This window comes from Phyllobates terribilis, unplaced genomic scaffold, assembly GCF_046119375.1.
Source record: "Phyllobates terribilis strain yellow unplaced genomic scaffold, ASM4611937v1 Scaffold_2__4_contigs__length_985480577, whole genome shotgun sequence".
NCBI lineage: Eukaryota > Metazoa > Chordata > Amphibia > Anura > Dendrobatidae > Phyllobates > Phyllobates terribilis.
In genome coordinates, this window is record NW_027362762.1 from 340,738,422 (window position 1) to 340,762,290 (window position 23,869).

General features: G+C 41.5%; 1 protein-coding gene across 3 annotated transcripts in view; it reads left to right on the plus strand.

Moving 5' to 3' along the window:
• Nucleotides 1-23,869, plus strand: part of NF1 (neurofibromin 1) — a 224,132-nt gene that overhangs the window by 164,054 nt on the left and 36,209 nt on the right. For all 3 annotated transcript variants that reach the window (XM_073664574.1, XM_073664575.1, XM_073664576.1), the window contains exons 36-46: nucleotides 5,492-5,924; nucleotides 6,502-6,842; nucleotides 10,214-10,416; nucleotides 11,715-11,908; nucleotides 12,795-12,935; nucleotides 13,015-13,294; nucleotides 18,596-18,810; nucleotides 19,174-19,235; nucleotides 19,319-19,433; nucleotides 22,588-22,689; nucleotides 23,496-23,636. In XM_073664574.1, the coding sequence (XP_073520675.1) occupies nucleotides 5,492-5,924; nucleotides 6,502-6,842; nucleotides 10,214-10,416; nucleotides 11,715-11,908; nucleotides 12,795-12,935; nucleotides 13,015-13,294; nucleotides 18,596-18,810; nucleotides 19,174-19,235; nucleotides 19,319-19,433; nucleotides 22,588-22,689; nucleotides 23,496-23,636 (2,227 nt within the window). The remainder of the gene's footprint in view (nucleotides 1-5,491; nucleotides 5,925-6,501; nucleotides 6,843-10,213; nucleotides 10,417-11,714; nucleotides 11,909-12,794; nucleotides 12,936-13,014; nucleotides 13,295-18,595; nucleotides 18,811-19,173; nucleotides 19,236-19,318; nucleotides 19,434-22,587; nucleotides 22,690-23,495; nucleotides 23,637-23,869) is intronic.

The window sequence follows — 23,869 nt, forward strand, 5'->3', positions numbered from 1 at the left end:
CCGTGATGCTTGGAGAATGGGATTTGACAGTTTGGTTACTTTTGATCCCCTTTGTTTCCTTCCTTTTGGTTTGTTGGGTGATATTATAGGTTACTGTTGACAGATTGGGCTTACTTGTAGTTACATTGTGACCGTTAAGTTCTGAAGCAATTTTATATGAAGAGTTTGTAGAATTGTCTTCATGAAATAACAGGAAATCTTCTGGAGCATCTGACGTGCTGCTTATTTCGGTTACTACTGGTTTATCAGTGACAATGTTGAAATTTGGAAATCTTACTTGTGCTTTACAACTGACGGAAAGAAACCATATCACAAGATGCAGTGCAGGCTGCATCTTCCTCATGTCGCTCTCTTGACTCTCCTGTTATCTGCAAAGTAAAGGAAACATAATCGCCAGTGAGTGGTCTGTTAATCTACAAATTCACGAAGATGTTAAAGCAACTATGGTATAAATTATATACAGTGTGTTCTTTAAGGGTTATTCTCAAATTTGGAAATTATGCCCTACTCCAAATTCCCAGTAGCTGGGGGTCCAACTGCTGGAAACACCTCCAATCCCGAGAACTGGGGCCCTGAAGAATGGAGTGTGAATGGAGCTGTAGTTGATCACTGTGCACTGCACTTCCATTTGTTCACTTATTTTTTTTTAGTTTACAATAATTTTCCACAGCAGTTTACAGATATCATCACTGTCCCCATTTGGGCTCATAAGCTAAATTCCCCACCAATGTCTTTGCTTGGGTTTCCTCCCACACTGCAAACACGGGGAGAACATACAAACTCCTTGCATATGTTGTCCTTGGTGGGATTTGAACCCAGGACCCCAGCGCTGCAAAGCAACAGTGCTATCCACTGAGCCTCTGTTCATTTTAATGGGAGTGCCAAAGAACAGCCGAGCATAACGCTCTGCTATTTCCAATAATCTCATGAAGATTGAATGGCGCGGCAGCGTGCATGATCGACCACGGCTCCACAAATAGAGTCCCTCGGTTCTCGGGATTAGTGGGGGTCCCAGCGGTCAGTCCTCCAGTGTTAAGGAAGCTATCCCGTATCTGATAGTAGAAAACCCCTTTAGACATAACAATTTTAGGGTTATTATTTAAAGTGGTACATTTAATTTGTTCTGGGATGCCAAACAATGCAAATGATCAGCAATTTGATATCTACTTGGATGCAAGCAAAAAGCTCAGACATTTCTTACCACTTGACAATTAATTTTAAAGTCTTCTAAGCCTAGCTGGCACTTTGGGAACTTCAATTATTTAAAAAAAAAAAAAGTTGTAATGTAACACTCCTGCATCATTTATAAATCCTATACATGTACCACCAGTGACTGCTGCCTGTCTGGGAGAGTGTACAGAGGATCCAACCATGCACTCCGCTGGCCTGCCAATCACGTCCACAGGCAGTACGTATCCGTCTGTCTGTATATGTGTTAATAACGTGAGCTTTTCTGGTCATGTGCTGTAATGTCTGCTGGTAAGGGGAATTTCCAGACTTCTATAGAGAATTGTCTTTAATATCCCCTGTGCTGATAGGAAATGCCCCTTATTTATGAATAGGACTTTATAGAAAGTGCGAACTTTGTATTCTTACAGTTTTGAGCCTCTTCTAACATTGTCATCAAAGCTTGAACCAAAAGTTTTAGTAAAAGACACTTTTTGGAAAATAAATATTTTTTCCTTACATATAAGTTTACAATATTATCTGTATTTAAAAAAAAAAAAAATGAACCTTCAGACATGGCGTTTAGCAAAAAAAAAGGTCTAAATTGCCCTCATCTATGAATAGGTTAAATATGAAAACCTTTCTTATTAGTTAAAGCTTATCATGTGGATTCATTGATAAAATAAATGATAACCTTTTTTTGGGGGGCACATATAGTTCCTACTGATTTTCCTTCGCTTTTTCTGAATATAATTTTTTTTTTTTTGCTCAAGTAATGATAAAGTTCCCTAGAAATACTTCTACATTTTTGTGGCTGGTGCTACAAATGTATGCCTTCATAAAATAATAGAATTTACTAAATTAAATTTTGATAATCCATCAAAAATTGTATTCAATATATTTAATTTTGTCCATTATACTGTCATTCTGTATAAAATGTTTTACATATTTTAATAATTATTGATACTCCATTTAGTTATTGACAGCATTAATAAGTACATAGAATGATAGTCGGTCAGTTTTTGCTCACCTCAGTGGTCTTTTTGGCCCTGTGTCTGATGAATCCGGGTTGTATAGGATACAATGTCTTCTTTACACTTCAAAACTCGTAATGCTCCGAAGATTGCCTTACTGCTGTCTGTTTCCTTAGTGTAAAACCACAGATGACAGGCTTCCTGTTTTGTTTTTGCTCATGCTCGCTATTACGCTAGCTTATAAAATAAAAAAACCTCCTTGCCTTGAGTAAATAGTCTGAGGGTGTTGTCATCCACAAGATAACGTTTATGGTGTAAGGTTCTAATATGGATTTTGTCCTTTTACATCTAGCAGAGATGATGAGATTATTAGTTGTTTGTGTGTCAGTGCTGAGTCAATATCTACAGGTGAAGGAAATGGCTGACAAGTAGGATCTTGTTACTGTGCTCTATCCATGACACCAGGATATAATACTACTGTTATTCACCGTGTTAAATTTCGTGTGTGTATATATACATGCAACCCCTACATGCACACATATCCGATAATATACATGTATGTGTGTATATATGTAAATCATCGGATACATGTGCGTGTAGGGGTTACGTATGTGTATATATGTGTGTATATATACACATACACAGGGTGGTCCAAAAGTAGGTGGACAGAAAGTATAATAAGGTTATGGAACAGTCACAGGAGATAAGTATCTACAAATTCTAATGAATCAAGTTGTTCCCCAGTTATAGCAACAGCCTAATTCAAATGACCTTTATTTCCAACAAGATGGGGCCCCTCCACATTATTCAAGAGTAGTCCGCGAGTATCTTGATGATACATTTCCTAATAAATGGATTGGCCAAAGAGGCCCACTTGATTGGCCAGCACGTTCACCAGACTTGACCCCAATGGATTTTTTCTTTTGGGGAGTACTCAAGGACAAAGTTTATAGTCGAAAACCAAAAAGTGTCAGTGATTTGAAAAATTACATAAGAGATGCATAAAGAAATTAATACCCAAAGAGACTTGTGCAAAAAAGTTTGTCGAAGCGTAAGAGGCGACTTCAAAGCTGTGCAAATTGTACTGGAAAACAGTTTGAGCACCTGCATTGATAAAATTAAAGGGCTTTTGTATTATTGTTCAGAATAAAATTGAATTGTCAATGTTAAGCTTGTGTTAGTAAATATAATTTTATATACAAATCAAAATAAATGTTATTTATTTTCTGGCCACCTACTTTTGGACCACTATCTATCTATATATACACACACACACACACACACACACACACACACACACACACACACACACACTCTGTTAACCCCTTCATGACCTGAGCATTTTCCGTTTTTGAGTTTTCGTTTTTTGCTCCCCTTGTTCCCAGAGCCATAGCCTTTTTATTTTTCTGTCAATATGGCCGTGTGAGGGCTCATTTTTTTCGGGACGAGTTGTACTTTTAAACGCCATTACTACTTTTACCATATCGTGTACTGGAAAATGGGAAAAAAATTCCAAGTGTGGTGAAATTGCAAAAAATAATGCAATTCCACAGTTGTTTTTTTTTTTTTCTTTCTTTCCACGTTCACTGAATGCCAAAAGTGACCTGCCATTATCATTCTCCAGGTCATTATGAGTTCGTCGACACCAAACATGTATAGGTTCTTTTTAATTTAGGTAATGAAAAAAAAATCCAAAGTTTGCTAAAAAAAAAATGGCACCATTTTTCGGGATCTGGGGCTGGGTGAGGGCTTATTTTTTGCGCTCTGGGCTGATGTTTTTACTGATACCATTTTGGGGTAGAGCCGATGTTTTGCTCGCCCTTTATTGCATTTTATTGCAATGTTGCGTTGAGTAAAAAACGTAATTCTGGCATTTGGAATTTTTTTTCTTGTTGCGCCGTTTACCGATCGGATTCATTCTTTTTATATATTGATAGATCTTGTGATTCTGAACTTGGCGATACCAAATATGTTTATGTGGGGTTTATTTTTTATTTTATTTTGAATGGGGCGAAAGGGGGGTGATTTAAACTTTTATATTTTTTGAATTTTTTTAATATTTTTTAAAACATTTTCTTTACACTTCTTGCTTGCTTCTATAGTCTCCATAGGAGACTAGAAGCAGCAACTGTCCGATCGCCTCTGCTACATAGAGGTGATGAGCAGATCACCTCTATGTAGCAGAAATGCTCCTGTGCTATGAGCGCCGACCACTAGGTGGCGCTCATAGTGATCAGTACATGACAACACTGGGGATAACTGTAATAATCAGCTGACATGTGCTCGGTTCAGTGCGGGCTCAGCGCCGGAGCCCCCGCTGAACCGGCCTTTCCGACATGGTGCGTACTATTACTGACCACGTCGGAAAGGGGTTAATGCTGGTATACAAATATGGTATATTGTGGTTGTATATAAACCCACTTTGATAGATGTGAAAACGTGTGCATTTTACCATTGTTTGTGCGATTGTGCTCTGAGCTGTTATTCTTTGTCTATTTTTGATTTATACATCTAGATTAGAGGTTTTAGATGAGACGTTCCCTAAGACCTCATTCAGATGTAGGTATTTTTCCTAACATGAACACAGTCCCCCTAAACTGCTTCCTTTAGCACTATTCTGCTGAAGCCACATATAAATGCACCATAGCTCTGCAGACATGGTTTTCCTGGGACATCTTCATGAAAATCTTAAAAAAAAAAATAAAAAATAGTATTGTGATGACACTTACTCAACTTCTGCAGGAAATGTCCTAATTAATACAAAGGAAGTCCTGTATGTGCACACGGTGTCTTCTTTTATTTTTTTTCTAGGCAAAGCTGCTTCAGAAGAATGCAGACGGTCTTTTTCTTGAAGCGGCTGGGCTGTCATTTTTAAAGCATGCTGGCGGCAAAGCTGCTGTAATCTGTACTTTCCTCTATAGTATATAAGAACAAACGTGCTACTTCTCTTAACCACGCCCTGGTTTCTGAAACGTTTCTTAGAAGTTACAAAAGACTGAACATGTGCACAGCAATGTTGTTTTTATTTTGCGGTGTACTGTTAATTTTTTGCTGCAGTTTTGCAGAATCCGCCTGAAAAAGATGATGTGTGCACATGCCTTCACGTTGAGTATATAATTTCTCTTAAAATTAACTCTTGGCCATATGTTAATTTCTGAAATAAAAGCAGTTAGTCAAGACTAATTTTTTTGTGTGTGGTTTGTTATAGGGCTGTTGCCATATGTCTGTTCATTGGCTTTTTTGACATTTAATCCTGTTCTTTTACTATCACTTATGACTGTCCATTAACGCTTTGCGATTGATAAAGTTAGTGCACATTTCGTAATAACTTTGCATTCTGCTTCTCGCAGGTTTAAGACTGGTCAAATCAATGGGGATTTACTGATCTACCACGTCCTTCTGACTTTAAAGCCATACTATGCCAAGCCATATGAGATAGTGGTGGATCTCACACACGCTGGGCCCAGCAATCGTTTCAAGACAGACTTCCTTTCAAAATGGTTTGTGGTTTTTCCTGGCTTTGCTTATGAAAATGTGACAGCCGTTTATATCTACAACTGTAACTCCTGGGTGAGGGAATACACAAAATACCACGAGAGGCTGTTAACTGGACTGAAAGGAAGCAAGAGGCTGATTTTCATTGATCCATCGGGAAAGTTGGCCGAGCACATAGAGCACGATCAGCAGAAACTCCCTGCTGCCACGCTTGCTTTGGAAGAAGACTTGAAGCTTTTCCACAATGCACTTAAACTGGCCCACAAAGACACTAAAGTGTCCATAAAAGTAAGTGGTTCTTTATATAATTAAGTATAACTGTTTAGGCCAGAGCTTTCCAGATGTCAATCATTCATGATGATCCTATAGGAATTGGGTAAAGTAATATATCAATATCTATATTTAGAATTCAGTTAATGAGGAAAGACACCTGTTGGTTGTGCTTCCTAAATGTTAACCATATAAAACCTTCACAAAACAAATACATTTAAATTTTGACGGATATTGGACGTACTGGTTTGTGCAATGTCTGCTTCCTGATTTTGATGCGGGCTCAAAACTTGAGCCTGCATCTTTGCCAGCAGGTGATGGCTGTGTTATTCAGCCATCATTTGCCTCTAAAAGCCGCACATGGAGCGAAGCCCTGCTTGTTGCTGATAACCAATTAAATACTGCTGTCAATCTGTGACAGCGGCATTTACAATGTGTAACCTGGTGGGCTTGCCATTGTAACTGCCCATGGACATTGTTCCTCTGTACATTCTCCTTCATGCTACTTTAGGCCATAATACACATTTTTAATTAGTATTTCTTTTATGGTGTCAAACTTGGATTCACTGATAATAAAATTGTGTTGTTCTTGCAGGTTGGTTCTACAGCTGTCCAGGTCACTTCAGCTGAGAGGACGCGCGTTTTGGGACAGTCTGTGTTTCTGAATGATATCTACTATGCGTCTGAAATTGAAGAAATCTGTTTAGTGGATGAAAATCAATTCACGTTAACCATTGCCAACCAAGGAACACCTCTCACATTCATGCATCAGGAGTGTGAAGCCATTGTCCAGTCTATCATTCATATACGGACTAGATGGGAACTGTCTCAACCAGATTCTATTCCCCAACACACTAAAATTCGTCCGAAGGATGTCCCGGGAACACTACTCAACATTGCATTGCTTAACCTGGGGAGTTCGGATCCAAGTCTACGGTAGAAATTCCTTTATTTATCATACTAAAGCATATTAACACATAGTAAAAAATAATACGACAATTTGGGTATTGCTTCCATAATCAAATGCAGCGCTTGCGCAGTTAGACGTTTTAAAGTGTGTCTACACTGAAGATCTTAGCTGATCTTACACCAGGTGTAGAGATACGAAACTGCATTCAGGCTGGCAAGTATTGTGCATCCTGTAGACTAGGATCTGTGTATGATACCCCCCCCGGACATTGTACATTGCCTTGGCAACTGTATCACCCAGCATCCAGTTAGGCTTCCCCATTCCCCATGGAGAGATCAGTAGGATGGAGGTACACAAAAACATTTGGAGATAGGTCATTGGTCATTAGTGTGGATCTCTTTTGAAGCTATGATACTTTACCTCTGAGCACTGCAAAACTGTAGAACCAAGAATGAAATTAAACGGGTTGTCCTCTTCCAGAAAAGTTTTTCCTGTATGTTCCCTCACAAATTGTGCTTCACTTGCCCTGGCCAGATCCAGCTCTGAGTGCCAAAGCCGCTGAGCTCAGTTGTCTGTAGTGTTATCGACGTGAGATTCCGCACTGGATATGGGCAGGGTAAGTAAAGAACAATTTTTTTTTCATTTTAAATATAAATACACTATTAAAGGAACCTATAAGAAAACACTTTTCTGAAAGGGGACAACTCTTTGTTGAATTCAATTGTTGACCCGCAATGCTTTTTGCATTATCTCTTAGTGGCAGAAATCAACCCGTTATAGTGGCTACCAACGGCAAGACTTTTTTGATTAACCTCTTTCAAGAGTTCATGGTGGAGTGCGGGGACCATACTAAATTTAGTATTACAGAATGAATTATAGAATTGCTCTTTTAATATTTGTTCCTAAGCCTATGTTCTCAGTATTGTATGTTATGTGATTAAATACAATATGTATGTTTAGTGTGTGTGTGTACACATGCCAGGTCTTTGTCATGTGAAAAAAATCATACTAATGAAAAAAATTATTTCACAAGTTTTTCAACATGTAATGTCACCCATAATCTGTTCAGATCTGTTGAGAAATAAACTGACGTCCTCTTAAGGAGCTAATAAAACTTTAATAATGTGGTTGCATAAATCCTAGCACCCTATTATAATTGGAAATGTGGATCAAAATCAGCCAATCACAAAAACACACAAAACACATTAAAAAGTAGTCATTATAACACAGCTGCCATCATTTTACAGTGCTTCTGCTGAACTGCATATAAAGTTTAGCTGTTTCAGTATGATTTTCATGACATTATCTTAGTTACATTTTACAGCAAAAACATGATCCATAAACCGCTTACAACACAGCAAAGGGATCTCATTCTTCAAAGTTAACAGTCAGGAGAAGGGTACAATTTTTTTTCGAAAGCATTCGATGTACAAAGGAGACTGTGAAGATTGTCATCAAGAAAAGTCGCTCAAATTTGGCACAACCTCGACATTACCTAGAACTGAACGTTCCTGAAAAACTGATTAAAAAACAAGAAGAAAATTGGTCCGAGAGGCTGCCAAGAGGCCTATAGCATCGTTAAAGGAGCTGCAGCAATTTCTGTAAAGTACTGGTTGTGTAATGCATGTGACAACAATCTCCAATATTCTTCATATGTCTGGACTGTGGGGTAGGTTGTCAAGGTGGAATACTTTTCTTAAAGAAAAACATCTAAGCCCGGCTTTGTTTTGCCAAAAGCATGTGGTAAAATGAGTTCTAGTCTGATGAGACTAAGGTTGAAATTTTTGGCCATAATTCAAAAGGTATGTTTTGCTCAAAGCCGACACTGCACATCACCAAAACAATACCATACCCACAGTGAAGCATGTTGGAGGCAGCATTATGCTTTGTGGCTGTTTTTTGACAACTTAGCCTTAAGTCAAGGTGGAGAGAATAATGAGAAGTTCAAAATTAGTCAATTTTGCAGCAAAACCCTATGGCTTATGCGAAAAAGATGGAAGAGGAATTTTACCTTTTAGTACAATGACCCAGACTATACCTACAAATCAATAAAAGTTCTAAGTTTTGGTATGGCCCAGTCAGGCCAGACCTGAATCCAATTGAAAATCTGTGAATTGACCTGAAGAGGGCTATACGCAGGAGATGCCCTCTCAATCTGAAAGATTTGGCGTGCTACTGCAAGGAAGAGAAGGCAAAGATTGCCATTTCTGAATGTGACATACTGATAGCATTCAGTCTTTTTGGGTAGGAGTTTATCATAAATTTTAGGGTACTTCAACAAAGTATTTTTTTAAGGCTGTGCACATTTATGCAATCACATTATTTTAGTCATTTACTTTTCTTTTTTTCTACCTGCAGAGAGTTTAGTTTGTTTCTCAATGGTTTTATACAGGTTATAGGTGACATGAAAGGTGGAAAAAGTTCTGAAATGATTCTTCTTGGTGTCCTTTTTTTTTTTTAATGACAAAAACCTGGAATTTTAAGTCTAAATTTTTTTGTCACAATTTTGTACAGGGCAGTGCCTTATACTTCTACGGTTACATGGTTTGATTGCAGAGACCTAACTATATTACAGAGACATTATTAAAAGGAAGTTGAGAACTCTTTAGAAGATTGAGTATAACTTGGCTTTTTGGTAATAAAGGAACCTGCCTGGACTTCATGCTGCCCGTGGTTCATCTGAATCTCCTGATAGGTTCCCTTTAAAGGGAATCTGTCATAAGGTTTTTACTTCCCAATCCGAGATTAACCTAAAATAGGGACAGAGACCCAGATTCTAGCACTGGGTCACATTATCTGCTGCAGCTCTCCTAGTCGTTTTAATGTACAACTTTGTCTAATCCTACCCACGTCATTGAATGACTGCTTTCTTCTTAGACTATGCACAGGCTGAAAGCTGTCATCAATGTTGAGGTGCAGGACTAGCTAGAGCTCATGAAAATCAAGAACTACATATCAAGAGGTTCTCATTGAGAGGATGATGAGATCAAGAACTGCAGTAGATAAAACAGTAAATTTATCAAAACTACAGCAACAAGCCCAATTCGCCTCAGTTTATACACATGCAACGCTCTCCTCTGAGCACTTCATCGGGGGTTTCTGTGTGAATCTTCAAAAAAAAAGATTCCGAAGTGAACCCCCGACAACGTCATTCACTTCATCAGTTAAACCAACAAAGTCACTCTTTGGCCTCCATCTTGGAGGCATTCAACATTATTTTCAGACTTGCACAAAAACGTGATCTGCAAAAAAAAAAAAACTTGATAGATTCTTTTAAAGCTTTTTCAGATAGGAATTTAAGAATGTCTAGAATTGGATATGAATTTTTTTCTTTTTTGCTTAGGTATGTTGACGGATTGGTTGACTTATGTTACTCCTGTTTTTTTTTTCTTTACAGGTCTGCTGCCTATAACCTTCTGTGTGCCTTAACATGTACCTTTAACTTAAAGATTGAAGGGCAGTTACTGGAGACTTCGGGTCTTTGCATCCCAGCCAACAATACACTTTTCATTGTCTCCATTAGCAAGACATTGGCAGCTAATGAACCACATCTCACCCTAGAATTTTTGGAAGAGTGCATTTCTGGCTTCAGTAAATCTAGTGAGTGCCAGTTCAGTGTTAGTTGTTGTACCATTTACTGTTCTGTATGGTAACTTGGAATCATGACATGTTGTAAAGTTGCTTTAGTTTTAATTTCAGATGCGTTGGATAAAAAAAATGTCCTACTCTCTTACCACTTCTGCTGACAAGACAATTTTTCACACTTGACATACACAAAACTTGAGATAGAAAATTTAAAATAAAATTATAGAATGCCCCCATACCCGTATATATTTTCTATAGGTAAACACCTGGTTCACTACTGCACAGGGAAATATGTTGAAGGAGATGCATCACTCTAGAACTGCAGTCTATTAGTTCTTTGGATCGGTTGGGTTTCCAAAGATTAGACCACCATAAATAAATAGTGTTATGTCTTTTATGAGCTTTAGTCTCCAACTTTATGCATAAAAGCTATTAAAGTGGAAGAAAAATCATAAATACAATGGAGAATGGGTAAAAAATATATAATATAATACTTTTTACCATTCTTGAGATTTAATAAAAATAAGAAAATGGTGTGCACACACCCAGGCAAGGGAGGACAATGCATATGAAGTAATGGTATAAGGTTATGCATGATAACAAATACCAGAAAAATGTAAGCACGCCATACATAAATGAATAGTAGGGACCACTGATTATAACACTTGTATATAGATCGATCATGTGCTGTAAGGTAACTGTGTGTCATATAGTTAGATATAAGTCCTTTTATGGTAACACGTGGCGGATGACATGCAAAAACAATAAAGTAGATCAAAACTAAGTAATATTAGATACATAGTGCTGGTGTGGTCTTACCTGCTTGGGTGGCGCCAACCCTGATGCGTGTTTTGGCAATCTGCCTTTATTTTTGTCAGACAAAGGCAGATTGCCGAAATGCACGTCAGTGTGGGTGCCACCCAAGCAAGGATTTATTATTATCATTGGTCCCTACTATTCATCTATGTATGGCATGCTTACATTTTTATGATATTTTTACTATGTATGACCTTATATAATTACTTCACATGCATTGTTATCCCTTGCTTTGGTCTGTGCCCCCATATATATATTTTTTTTTACTTTATATTCACTTTTAGGTTTTTTGTTTGTTACTGGTTTGTCCATTTAGCAGCACACAGTTAGATGTAATTCTATAGTGAATTGAGCCCACTAATTCACTGAAGCATAACTTTTTTCTTTTGTTTTATTTGATCCAACTTTATAAAGTAGCAGGAGTATTATCTTGTTTTATCTCCTGATTTTTTTTTTTCGATGAGATAACGCTAGTTACAAACTTCTGTGTATTCCAGGTATTGAACTGAAACATTTGTGTCTGGAGTACATGACCCCTTGGTTACTAAATCTTGTCCGCTTCTGTAAACTCACTGATGATGCCAAGCGACAACGTGTCAGTGCAATCTTGGACAAGTTAATTACCATGACAATAAATGAGAAACAAATGTATCCTTCCATACAAGCAAAAATTTGGGGCAGTCTGGGACAGGTAAGCAAACAGCATGTACTAATCACTAGTCACCTACATTGAAGAGGTATTCCAAATTATGGTATATATGAGTGTTCCAGTAACTCCCAAAGAAGCAAACTGAGAGGGGAACTCGTGTAGCCAACACTCCATTCTTGGCTAGATGTGGTGACCATCTCACTGGGTTGGTCTGGAGACCCCTGTTATCCAGAGATGGCTGCCACATCTTTCATTCATTTTTGGCATATCCTGTTGTCAATTTTTTTTGTAGCTCCTCTCCAAAGGATACAATTTAACATTTTACTTCTCAAATTAATGTGCAGATAGAGAGTTTAAATGGCTTTATTTTTTTGCCACTTTTTTTTATTTTAAGCTGTTTAACTTAGCATCATGGCTTTGGCTTAAAATTGACCTATTGACAAATCAGTTAGGACAAGTTGTTTTTTTAACTGATCTTACCTTATGGGGATCTGTCAGGTTTTTGATCTTTTTGACCGCAAGAATAGTGCTACAAGCTATGGAACCTCGAAAGAAAAAGTAATATACCAATGTGAACGAAGCTTTAAATAAGTTGTTTTGTAATGGTTGCATGTGGTTTAGATGTTGGTCTGTGTCTTTGTGATAAGGCATTGGTTATGGACATCTGTTTCTCAATATGAAGTTCAGTTAGTGATGGTAAGATTGCTCCAAATACATTTAGACTATTTGAGCATTAATATTAATTTCAGCTAAGATACTGAATATGTTAAGAACTGGATTAGATCTTTTTCTGCTTATTTATTTTTTGCACGTACATCATTAGCATGTAGAGAAGCATTGGTGGCAGTTAATATCTTAATAGTTTAGCATTGAATTTCAATTTTTTAACATGTTAGAAGTATAATTATTATTTTTTTTTTAAAACTAGATCACAGATCTTCTTGATGTCGTTCTTGACAGCTTCATTAAAACCAGTGCAACAGGAGGACTGGGATCCATTAAAGCTGAAGTCATGGCAGATACAGCAGTTGCTTTAGCATCTGGCAATGTCAAACTAGTTTCAAGCAAGGTTTGTGTACACCTTTAGTCTCTAGAACAGGTATAATAGTATATTTGTTAATAAAATAACAATCATTTTTCATTTCCAGGTCATTGGAAGGATGTGTAAAATAATAGACAAGACCTGCCTTTCTCCTACCCCTACGCTGGAGCAGCATCTCATGTGGGATGATATTGCCATACTTGCCCGATACATGCTTATGCTGTCTTTTAACAACTCCTTGGATGTGGCTGCCCATCTTCCCTACCTCTTTCATGTTGTCACGTTATTGGTTGCAACAGGTCCTCTTTCTCTTCGAGCTTCCACCCATGGACTTGTAATCAATATCATTCACTCTTTGTGCACCTGCTCACAGCTACATTTTAGTGGTATGTACTTTTATTATTACAATAGTAATAATCTGCATATATGTTTATTATAAGAGATGATTTAAATGAATACTCTAGTGAATAGGACTAAGCTGTAATATTGAGCAAAGCCATTGCAAAATGTACAGCACTGTGCCTGATGAACAATGAGGAAGACTTACAGCTTGACTTACACCATGGTGCCTTCAATCAGCTGATCAGTGGTGGATTACAATGAATCTGATATTGATGGCCTCTTGTAAGGATAGCATACAAATAGAGAGCATTGGTGGTGCTGGCAAAACTGGATTATTACCTGACAGTATTAGGGTTCAACCAAGGACTAAATTTGCATTGCGCTTTGTACTCCCATTTTCTCCCACACTCCAAAGAGCTACTGATAGGGAACTTAGATTGTGAGCCCCTCTGGGGACTGTGATTAATTACAATGTCTATATAGAGCTGCGGAATATATTCCTGCTATATGAGCAAGAGAAATTATAACTATTATAGACTTAATAAATAAAATTTGAGGTTCTTGGCACACATTTTAATCAAATTGTGTGCGCCCATCTGCAAGTGCAAAGGTAACCTTTTTGGGTGGAAATCCACACTAACAGACTTGGCATTCCTGGGCCAAGGCCTACAAATTTTCAATGCAGGTAGAATCCTACTCAACTTTCTTATATTATTTTTTTTCCATTTTATAGTTGTTTTAACAGCCTTGGGCAGATAGGAATACTCAGCCAATATGACAGCAGTTAATCCCAAATGTACACTAGAGAACAATGAAATTGCTAAAAAATCTTTTGTTGCCGTATTCTAAGGATAATCGAGTAATAAAAATCCAACTCTACGAACAGATTCTTCTTTATTCACACAAAGTTCATGCAGAGAACATAGGATGGTGTGAAGGCAAATAGATTGGAGCTGGCATTGTGAATACATCTACGCGTTTCAGGTGTAAACACACTCTTAATCATGTGTGTTTACACCTGAAACGCGTAGATGTCTGCACAATGCCAGTGCTCCTCTCTTTGCCTTCACACCATCCTATTTTCTCTGTATGAACTTTGTTTGAATAAAGAAGAATCTGTCTGTAGAGCTGGATTTCCTCTTATTACTCGATTATCCGGGTCGTGGCAGAGCCAGTGTCCGATGGGTTAATATCAGCATTGAGCTGGAACCCATGTAATGTATTCTAAGGATAGCTCATCAATACTGAAGTCCCAGAAAACTCCTTTCATATCTGTAGGAGATTAAAATTGTGGGTGGCAGTGCTGAAAAACTTATGTATTACCGTATTTTTCGGACTATAAAACGCACCGGTCCATAAGATGCACCTAGGTTTTAGAGTAGGAAAATAGAGAAAATAATGTAAGCAAAAAAATGTGGTCATGATGCACTGTTATGGGGGAGGGGGTCTGCTGCTGACACTGGTATTGGGGTAATGTCCCCCAATTCTGTTAACATCCTCCATCCTGGTATGTATGGCCCCTCCTTCCTGGTATACGTGGCCCTCATCCCCAACCTGGTATGCATGGCACCCCAATCCTCCATCCTGGCATACATTGCACCCCTTGATCCCCCATCCTGGCATGCATGGCACCCCTTGATCCCCCATCCTGGCATGCATGGCACCCCTTGATCCCCCATCCTGGCATGCATGGCACCCCTTGATCCCCCATCCTGGTATGCATGGCAGCCCTTGATCCTGGTATGCATGGCAGCCCTTGATCCTGGTATGCATGGCAGCCCTTGATCCTGGTATGCATGGCAGCCCTTGATCCTGGTATGCATGGCAGCCCTTGATCCTGGTATGCATGGCAGCCCTTGATCCTGGTATGCATGGCAGCCCTTGATCCTGGTATGCATGGCAGCCCTTGATCCTGGTATGCATGGCACCCCTTGATCCTGGTATGCATGGCACCCCTTGATCCTGGTATGCATGGCACCCCTTGATCCTGGTATGCTTTGCACCCCTTGATCCTGGTATGCTTTGCACCCCTTGATCCTGGTATGCATGGCAACCCTTGATCCTGGTATGCATGGCACCCCTCTTCCTGGTATGCATGGCACCGCTTGGTCCCTCATCCTGGTATGCATGGCACCCTTTGATCCTGGTATGCATGGCACCCCTTGATCCCCCATGCTGGTATGCATGGCACCCCTTGATCCCCCATGCTGGTATGCATGGCACCCCTTGATCCTGGTATGCATGGCACCACTTGAACGCCATCCTGATATGCATGGCACCCCTTGACCCCCATCCTGGTATGCATGGCAGCCTTTGATCCTGGTATGCATGGCAGCCCTTGATCCTGGTATGCATGGCAGCCCTTGATCCTGGTATGCATGGCAGCCCTTGATCCTGGTATGCATGGCAGCCCTTGATCCTGGTGTGCATGGCACCCCTTGATCCTGGTGTGCATGGCACCCCTTGATCCTGGTATGCATGGCACCCCTTGATCCTGGTATGCATGGCACCCCTTGTTTCTGGTATGCATGGCACCCCTTGATTCTGGTATGCATGGCACCCCTTGATTCTGGTATGCATGGCACCCCTTGATTCTGGTATGCATGGCACCCCTTGATTCTGGTATGCATGGCACCCCTTGATTCTGGTATGCATGGCACCCCTTGATTCTGGTATGCATGGCACCCCTTGATTCTGGTATGCATGGCACCCCTTGATCCTGGTATGAATGGCACCCCTTGATCCTGGTATGAATGGCACCCCTTGATCCTGGTATGCATGGCACCCCTTGATCCTGGTATGCTTTGCACCCCTTGATCCTGCTATGCATGGCAACCCTTGATCCTGGTATGCATGGCACCCCTCTTCCTGGTATGCATGGCACCGCTTGGTCCCTCATCTTGGTATGCATGGCACCCTTTGATCCTGGTATGCATGGCACCCCTTGATCCTGGTATGCATGGCACCCCTTGATCCCCCATGCTGGTATGCATGGCACCCCTTGATCCCACATGCTGGTATGCATGGCACCCCTTGATCCCACATGCTGGTATGCATGGCACCCCTTGATCCCCCATCCTGGTATGCATGACACTCCTTGATCCTGGTATGCATGGCACCACTTGAACGCCATCCTGATATGCATGGCACCCCTTGACCCCCATCCTGGTATGCATGGCAGCCTTTGATCCTGGTATGCATGGCAGCCCTTGATCCTGGTATGCATGGCAGCCTTGATCCTGGTATGCATGGCAGCCCTTGATCCTGGTATGCATGGCAGCCCTTGATCCTGGTATGCATGGCACCCCTTGATCCTGGTATGCATGGCACCCCTTGATCCTGGTATGCATGGCACCCCTTGATCCTGGTATGCATTGCACCCCTTGATCCTGGTATGCATGACAGCCTTTGATCCTGGTATGCATGGCAGCCCTTGATCCTGGTATGCATGGCAGCCTTGATCCTGGTATGCATGGCAGCCCTTGATCCTGGTATGCATGGCAGCCCTTGATCCTGGTATGCATGGCAGCCCTTGATCCTGGTATGCATGGCAGCCCTTGATCCTGGTATGCATGGCAGCCCTTGATCCTGGTATGCATGGCAGCCCTTGATCCTGGTATGCATGGCACCCCTTGATCCTGGTATGCATGGCAGCCCTTGATCCTGGTATGCATGGCACCCCTTGATCCTGGTATTCATGGCACCCCTTGATCCTGGTATGCATGGCACCCCTTGATCCTGGTATGCATGGCACCCCTTGATCCTGGTATGCATGGCACCCCTTGATCCTGGTATGCATGGCACCCCTTGATCCTGGTATGCATGGCACCCCTTGATCCTGGTATGCATGGCACCCCTTGATCCTGGTATGCATGGCACCCCTTGATCCTGGTATGCATGGCACCCCTTGATCCTGGTATGCATGGCACCCCTTGATCCTGGTATGCATGGCACCCCTTGATCCTGGTATGCATGGCACCCCTTGATCCTGGTATGCATGGCACCCCTTGATCCTGGTATGCATGGCACCCCTTGATCCTGGTATGCATGGCACCCCTTGATCCTGGTATGCATGGCACCCCTTGATCCTGGTATGCATGGCACCCCTTGATCCTGGTATGCATGGCACCCCTTGATCCCGGTATGCATGGCACCCCTTGATCCCGGTATGCATGGCACCCCTTGATCCCGGTATGCATGGCACCCCTTGATCCCGGTATGCATGGCACCCCTTGATCCCGGTATGCATGGCACCCCTTGATCCCGGTACGCATGGCACCCCTTGATCCCGGTACGCATGGCACCCCTTGATCCCCCATCCTGGTACGCATGGCACCCCTTGACCCCCATTCTGGAATGCATGGCACCCCTTGATCCTGGTATGCATGGCACCCCTTGATCCTGGTATGCATGGCACCCCTTGATCCTGGTATGCATGGCACCCCTTGATCCTGGTATGCATGGCACCCCTTGATCCTGGTATGCATGGCACCCCTTGATCCTGGTATGCATGGCACCCCTTGATCCTGGTATGCATGGCACCCCTTGATCCTGGTATGCATGGCACCCCTTGATCCTGGTATGCATGGCACCCCTTGATCCTGGTATGCATGGCACCCCTTGATCCCTCATCCTGTTATGCATGGCACCCCTTGATCCCTCATCCTGTTATGCATGGCACCCCTTGATCCCTCATCCTGTTATGCATGGCACCCCTTGATCCTGGTATGCTTTGCACCCCATGATCCTGGTATGCTTGGCACCCCCTGATCCCCATCACGCTGCCCACAAAAAATAAACAATTATACGCACCTCCTCTCTCCTCCAGCGCCGCGTCCCGCTCTGCCGCCTACACTCACTGTGTGAGCTGCGCATGCCGTTATTGCCATGCGCCCTCACACAGTGAAGTGCTGTGCCGGAATAGTCACTGCTCCCTGCGCCGCGACTGTGTGCGTGGGGAGCAGTGACCATTCACACTCTTCAATAGCCGCACACTGTACCGCAACGTGGCTCCTGCTGTGGCCGGCGGTCTGTGTGCCCGCTATTAAAGACCATGAATATTCACTACAACCCATGGGCATGAGGAGCAGTGACTATTCATTTTCTTTAGCAGCGGGCACAGCGTAGGCTGCAGCAGGCGGCTGCTGCCTCCTGTGCCCCGCTCATCCCCCACTGTCCCTCCTCCCTCCCCCTCCCCCACCGCCCACAGCCACAGTACATATGTATATATGTTCGGACTATAAGACGCACCCCCCACTTTCCTCCAAAATTTTGGAGGAAAAAAGTGCGTCTTATAGTACGAAAAATACAGTATATGCCAACCTATTTCTTTTTTTTTTTTTCAGAGGAGACAAAACAAGTATTGCGGCTTAGTCTGACCGAATTCTCTCTGCCCAAATTCTATCTGCTGTTTGGGATAAGCAAAGTCAAGTCTGCCGCAGTTATAGCGTTTCGATCCAGTTATCGGGACCGCTCTTTCTCACCCGGCTCGTATGAGAGGGAGACGTTTGCTCTGACGTCTTTGGAAACGGTTACAGAAGCACTTTTAGAAATCATGGAGGTATAACATATGTTTTCAGTGGAATTATTCTTTTAAATGTCAGAAAGTGGTTTCTTGTTTTATTAAAGGGTTTGTCCAGTATTGGCAAATTAGTCTTATTCTTCCAGAAACAGCACCACTCTTGTATGTGGAAGGTTTCTGGTACTGTAGATATGTTCCAATCAAATATTTTATAATAAGTTGCAATATGGACAAGCGCATCACTGTTTCTGAGGTAATAGAAGCCAATTTCTGTAATGCTGTATTTTGAATCTGTTCTCCAAATGCATTACTTTTATAGTGCATTTAGTTAATGCCAAATTTTAGATCAAAATTACCACTTTAGTTATTTTTATATGCTGAGTCTAATGGTTTATTTTGTAGGCCTGCATGCGAGATATCCCAAATTGCAAGTGGCTGGACCAGTGGACTGAGCTTGCTCAAAAGTATGTTTTTGATGCTTGTTGGTGTATTTATATACTTTTTGCCTCGGTCTATGATATTTCCTCACAATGGTCTCTCTGTGTAGGTTTGCTTTCCAGTACAATCCATCACTTCAGCCTCGAGCACTTGTTGTCTTCGGGTGCATCAGTAAGCGTGTTTCTCATGGACAAATCAAACAGATCATTCGCATCCTGAGCAAGGTGAGTAATCTAGATTTGCCGTGGGCTTTAATGCAGAAGAATCAGACAATGCCACATCCTGTTTGTCTTGAGAAAAGCTCTACTGCTTGGTTCAGACTCCTAAGTAGACTCTGTCCTATACCTTCACTGCAGGTCTCTTGTGTATATGCACTTCTCATTACAGGCATATTGCAAAATATTAGTACTAGAAAACAGTGTAGCGTGCAGAATTATATTAAGAGATAATTATTAATTTGCCTACTGCTAATCTCTTCCTGCTAGAATACGGTTATTGCTTTTCCTGGCCAAAGTCATGGAATGGAGCCATATTGTAAAACTACAAGTGAATTATTATCCAAATGCATTGTTTTATGTCTTAAGTATTAGTGTATTTTCTGTGCTTTTCAAAGAATGTTATAAATATTCACAAATATGAAGACTGTTTTTTGTTGTATCATATGAAGAACATTCTCCTATAGGACTCAGAGACTCAGCACCACTATTGTTTTATATTGCCTAATGTTGCTGCTGAAAAGCCGCTCTCTAAATGTTGTTAACATGAGCTGAGACCAGATGGCTGCCCCACATATTGTAGGGAAAAAAAATATATATATCTAACATAAAAGTCTGTTTTAACACCTTACTGGTTTTCTGTGCAGTACTGCAAAAGTTTTAGGCAGGTGTAGAAAAAATGCTGCAAAGTATGAATGCTTTCAAAAATAGAAGTGTTAAGTGCTTATTCTTACTAATTAACAAAGTGCGAAGTGAATGAAGAAAAGAAAAATCTGAAACAAATCTGTAGATGTAGGCTTGCCCAAATCCCTGTCTATTCATGTAATCCAAAACAGACTCGATACTGAGATCAGGGTCCTGTGGGGGTCATGTCATATCACTTCTAGGACTTGTTCCTATTTACACTGAAGATAGTTTTTAAAGACGTTGTATGTTTGGGGTCGTTTTGCCTATTACAGAATGAATTTGGAGCCAATCAAACAGCTCCCTGATGGTATTTCATGTTGGATATTTATCAGCATTGTGGACACCATTAATCCTGACCAAATCCTCAACTCAATTTCCGCTTCATTTCTGCATGTCCTTGCCCGGAAAAACGCGTGCAGAATTTGGCACATGTTTTTCGCGCGTTTTTGAAGCTTTTTGGACATGCTTAATTGCCTTGCGTTTTTTAATGCATTGAGAAGGCAATTCCGCATGCGTAAACGCACAAATAATGAACATGCTGCGGATTTTTCCGCACATCAAAGACGCTGCGGAAAAATCCGCAGCATGGGCATTGAAATTGCGGATTGTCATTGGGGACCATGGGGGATGGATTACCAAGCGTTTTACAAGCGTTTACGCTGCGCAAATTCTGCAGCAAAAACGCTTGAAAAATGCATCGTGGGCACGCAGCCTCCATGTTGAAGGTATGAAGAACTCTTCTTGCCAGACTTGTCCAAACAGAAGATGGCTGTAGCTGTGTGCCACTGGTTGCTACCAGTTCTAAGCTGATGGCACTGCTGGACATTTTCTGATTTTGAAGAGGAGTAAACATGTCATTCATCTGCTACACTGTTTCCTTAGCCAATTTCTGCTTATATGACCTTCAGCATTGCCCATTTCTTGGTGCTTCTGCAACAGAGCTTGAACAGCACATCTTGAAGCCCCAGTCTGCCTTTAAAATGTTTGCCTGGGTGAGACCTTGCTGATTAAGTATAACTACCTTGTGTCTTGTTGCTGTGCTCAAATCTTGCCATTATGTATGACCTATGACACGAAACGTTCTTCCACAACCTCAAATTTGTAGCAGTGTTTTGCTGTTCCTCACCCAGTTTAAAGCCTCCAACACAGCTGTTTCTTTTTTAGTTAATCATTGTGTTTAATTGGTTACTTACTCCCATGGTTCTAATACTACAAAATCCCTGACTGTGCAAGTGTACCTAAAAGAATTAATGCTGCTTTAAAGGCCCCGTCACACTTAGCGACGCTGCAACGATCCCGACAACAATACGACCTGTCAGGGATCGTTGCTGCGTCGCTATGTGGTCGCTGGTGAGCTGTCAAACAGGCAGGCTCACCAACGATCAGGGGAGCAGCGACATCGTGGAAAGAATCTTTCCACGATGTCCTGCTCCTGGTTACGAGCCTGCTGAAGCAGGAGCAGGCTGGTAACTATGGTAAACATCGGGTTACTAGGGGCACACGCGCACCTAGTAACCCGTTGTTTATCATGGTTACCACTCTGCTACAGTGAGCGGGAGGTTTAGCGTGTGCCCCTAGTAACCCGATGTTTACCATAGTTACCAGCCTGATCACTGCTCCCGCTGGTCACACACAGCGATGTGTGCTGACCAGCGGGAGAGCAACGACCAAAAAATGGTCCAGGACACTTTGCAGCGATCAGCGACCTCACAGCAGGGGCCTGATCGTTGCAAAGTGTCACACATAGCGACATCGCTGGTGAGGTCGCTGTTGCGTCACCAAAACCGTGACACAGCAGCGATCTCGCTATGTGAGACGGGGGCTTAAAGACAAATAATGGCCATCCCAAATATTGATTTGGCTTAGATTTTTCTTTTGTTCATTCACTTTGCATTTAGTTAATTGATAAAAATTTGCAGTATCCCCCCCCCCCCCCCCCTGTCTAAAACTTGTGCACAGTTCTGTCATGAGTAGTTGTAACTTAGTGCTCAATAACAGATATATACATCATGGTAATCATCTGGTTACTGGCTCTGTTATCGTGTGATCAGCTGCAGAAGCCTGATTATGTACATGGCTATGGTCTTGCTGTAATTGCTAGTATAAGTGAGAACATAGCCATTTAACCCCTCTTTTGCCGTGGTCTGTGTCTACAGAATCTCAAGGGGATTTATACAGTGAAAGTGCTCCCCCTGTCAGCCTCCCCCATTGGCGGAATCACGGGGTACCAATGGGTTATGACAACCACAGGTCTAACAAAGGCCTGTGTGTCTGTCAGTATACCCATTCCTATTAGTACAGCACTGGGAGGCTGGGATATTGCATTGCACTACATAAGTTGTGTAGTGTATTATATAAGCATTCAAGGGATCACAGGTCCCCTTGTGGAAGTAATAAATATTGTGGGGGAAAAAATGTTTTTAAGTATTTAAAAATAAAGTATTTTTTGATAAAAAAAAAAAAATATTTGTTTTAGGGACTGGAAAGCTGCTTAAAAGGTCCTGATAATTACAATAGCCAAGTTTTAATAGAAGCCACTGTGATAGCACTAACCAAACTACAGCCGCTTCTTAACAAGGTAAGAGGTGTGGTATGACGGATGGCTGTATTATTTATATCAGTTCCTTGTACTGTACGTGCGGATTACTCTCATCCACATCTGACCAACACTACTGAAAGTAAACATTTATGGCCTTTTTATACCGCAATGTCCATTCTTGTATTGGGATCCTCACAGAACATTTGTGCAGTGCTCCGTTTCCCTATGCAGGTGTGGACATACCTGTAGAGTGTGTATCGTATAATAGTACAGGACTTGACTTGGATTGAGCTTGGTGAAGAACTATTTTGTCTTTCACAGCATCTGTAGTGATTACGGCAGAGCCCTTGTAAGCTCCTCTCTGGTGTAGGTACCCTATAACACTGATTCATTTTACAGCCTATAGTTAGACTTGTAATAGCTGCAAAGGTCATTTGTGTCTGCATTGATTCCACAAATGTTCTTAGTTTGTGTTTTGTAGTTCTGAATGCATTATATGGTGACACACTCATCATATCAGTCACCTGAATGTATTGGCTTTTGCTGCCTAAACTTGCAGAGCTCCAGTAGTCGCCCTTGCATCCTCACAGTTGTAATTCACAACTTCATACTCTTTGATTTGTCCAATGCTGTGCCCACCCGTGGGGGCAAATGAATGCACAAGTTTGTGGAAATACATTGAGGCGGTACCTACCAACTCATGCACTCATTCGCGCTCCATTCCCATCCCCCACACTCATGGCTTCATGGTAACCTACCGTGAAGGTAATTTGGGTTGAAGTCCATTATAGTAATTTTGACTTTTTTCTTGCGATTTGGTTACTGATTTCTCACCATCGTCTTAGGATTCCCCTATGCACAAAGCCCTCTTTTGGGTGGCTATGGCAGTACTACAGCTGGATGAAGTTAACTTGTATTCGGCGGGTACAGCTCTTCTGGAACAAAACCTGCATACATTAGACAGCCTTCGAGTATTTAATGACAAGGTAAGTAAAATACTCTATATAAAAGGAAGTTTTGTTGGGTAAGTCGTATTTGGCCGGTTTTGAGATTCAATGGCCACTAATGATATGGCCTTGAAACATTTAATACTTGATTCTGTTTCAGGAAAATGTAAAAGATTAGCGTGATAGGGCTGTGCTCACGTCTTTATTATACCATTCGGTCAGGGTATGTTTCGGGGTTTCCATCACTTTTGACAACAAGAATAGTGCGGCAG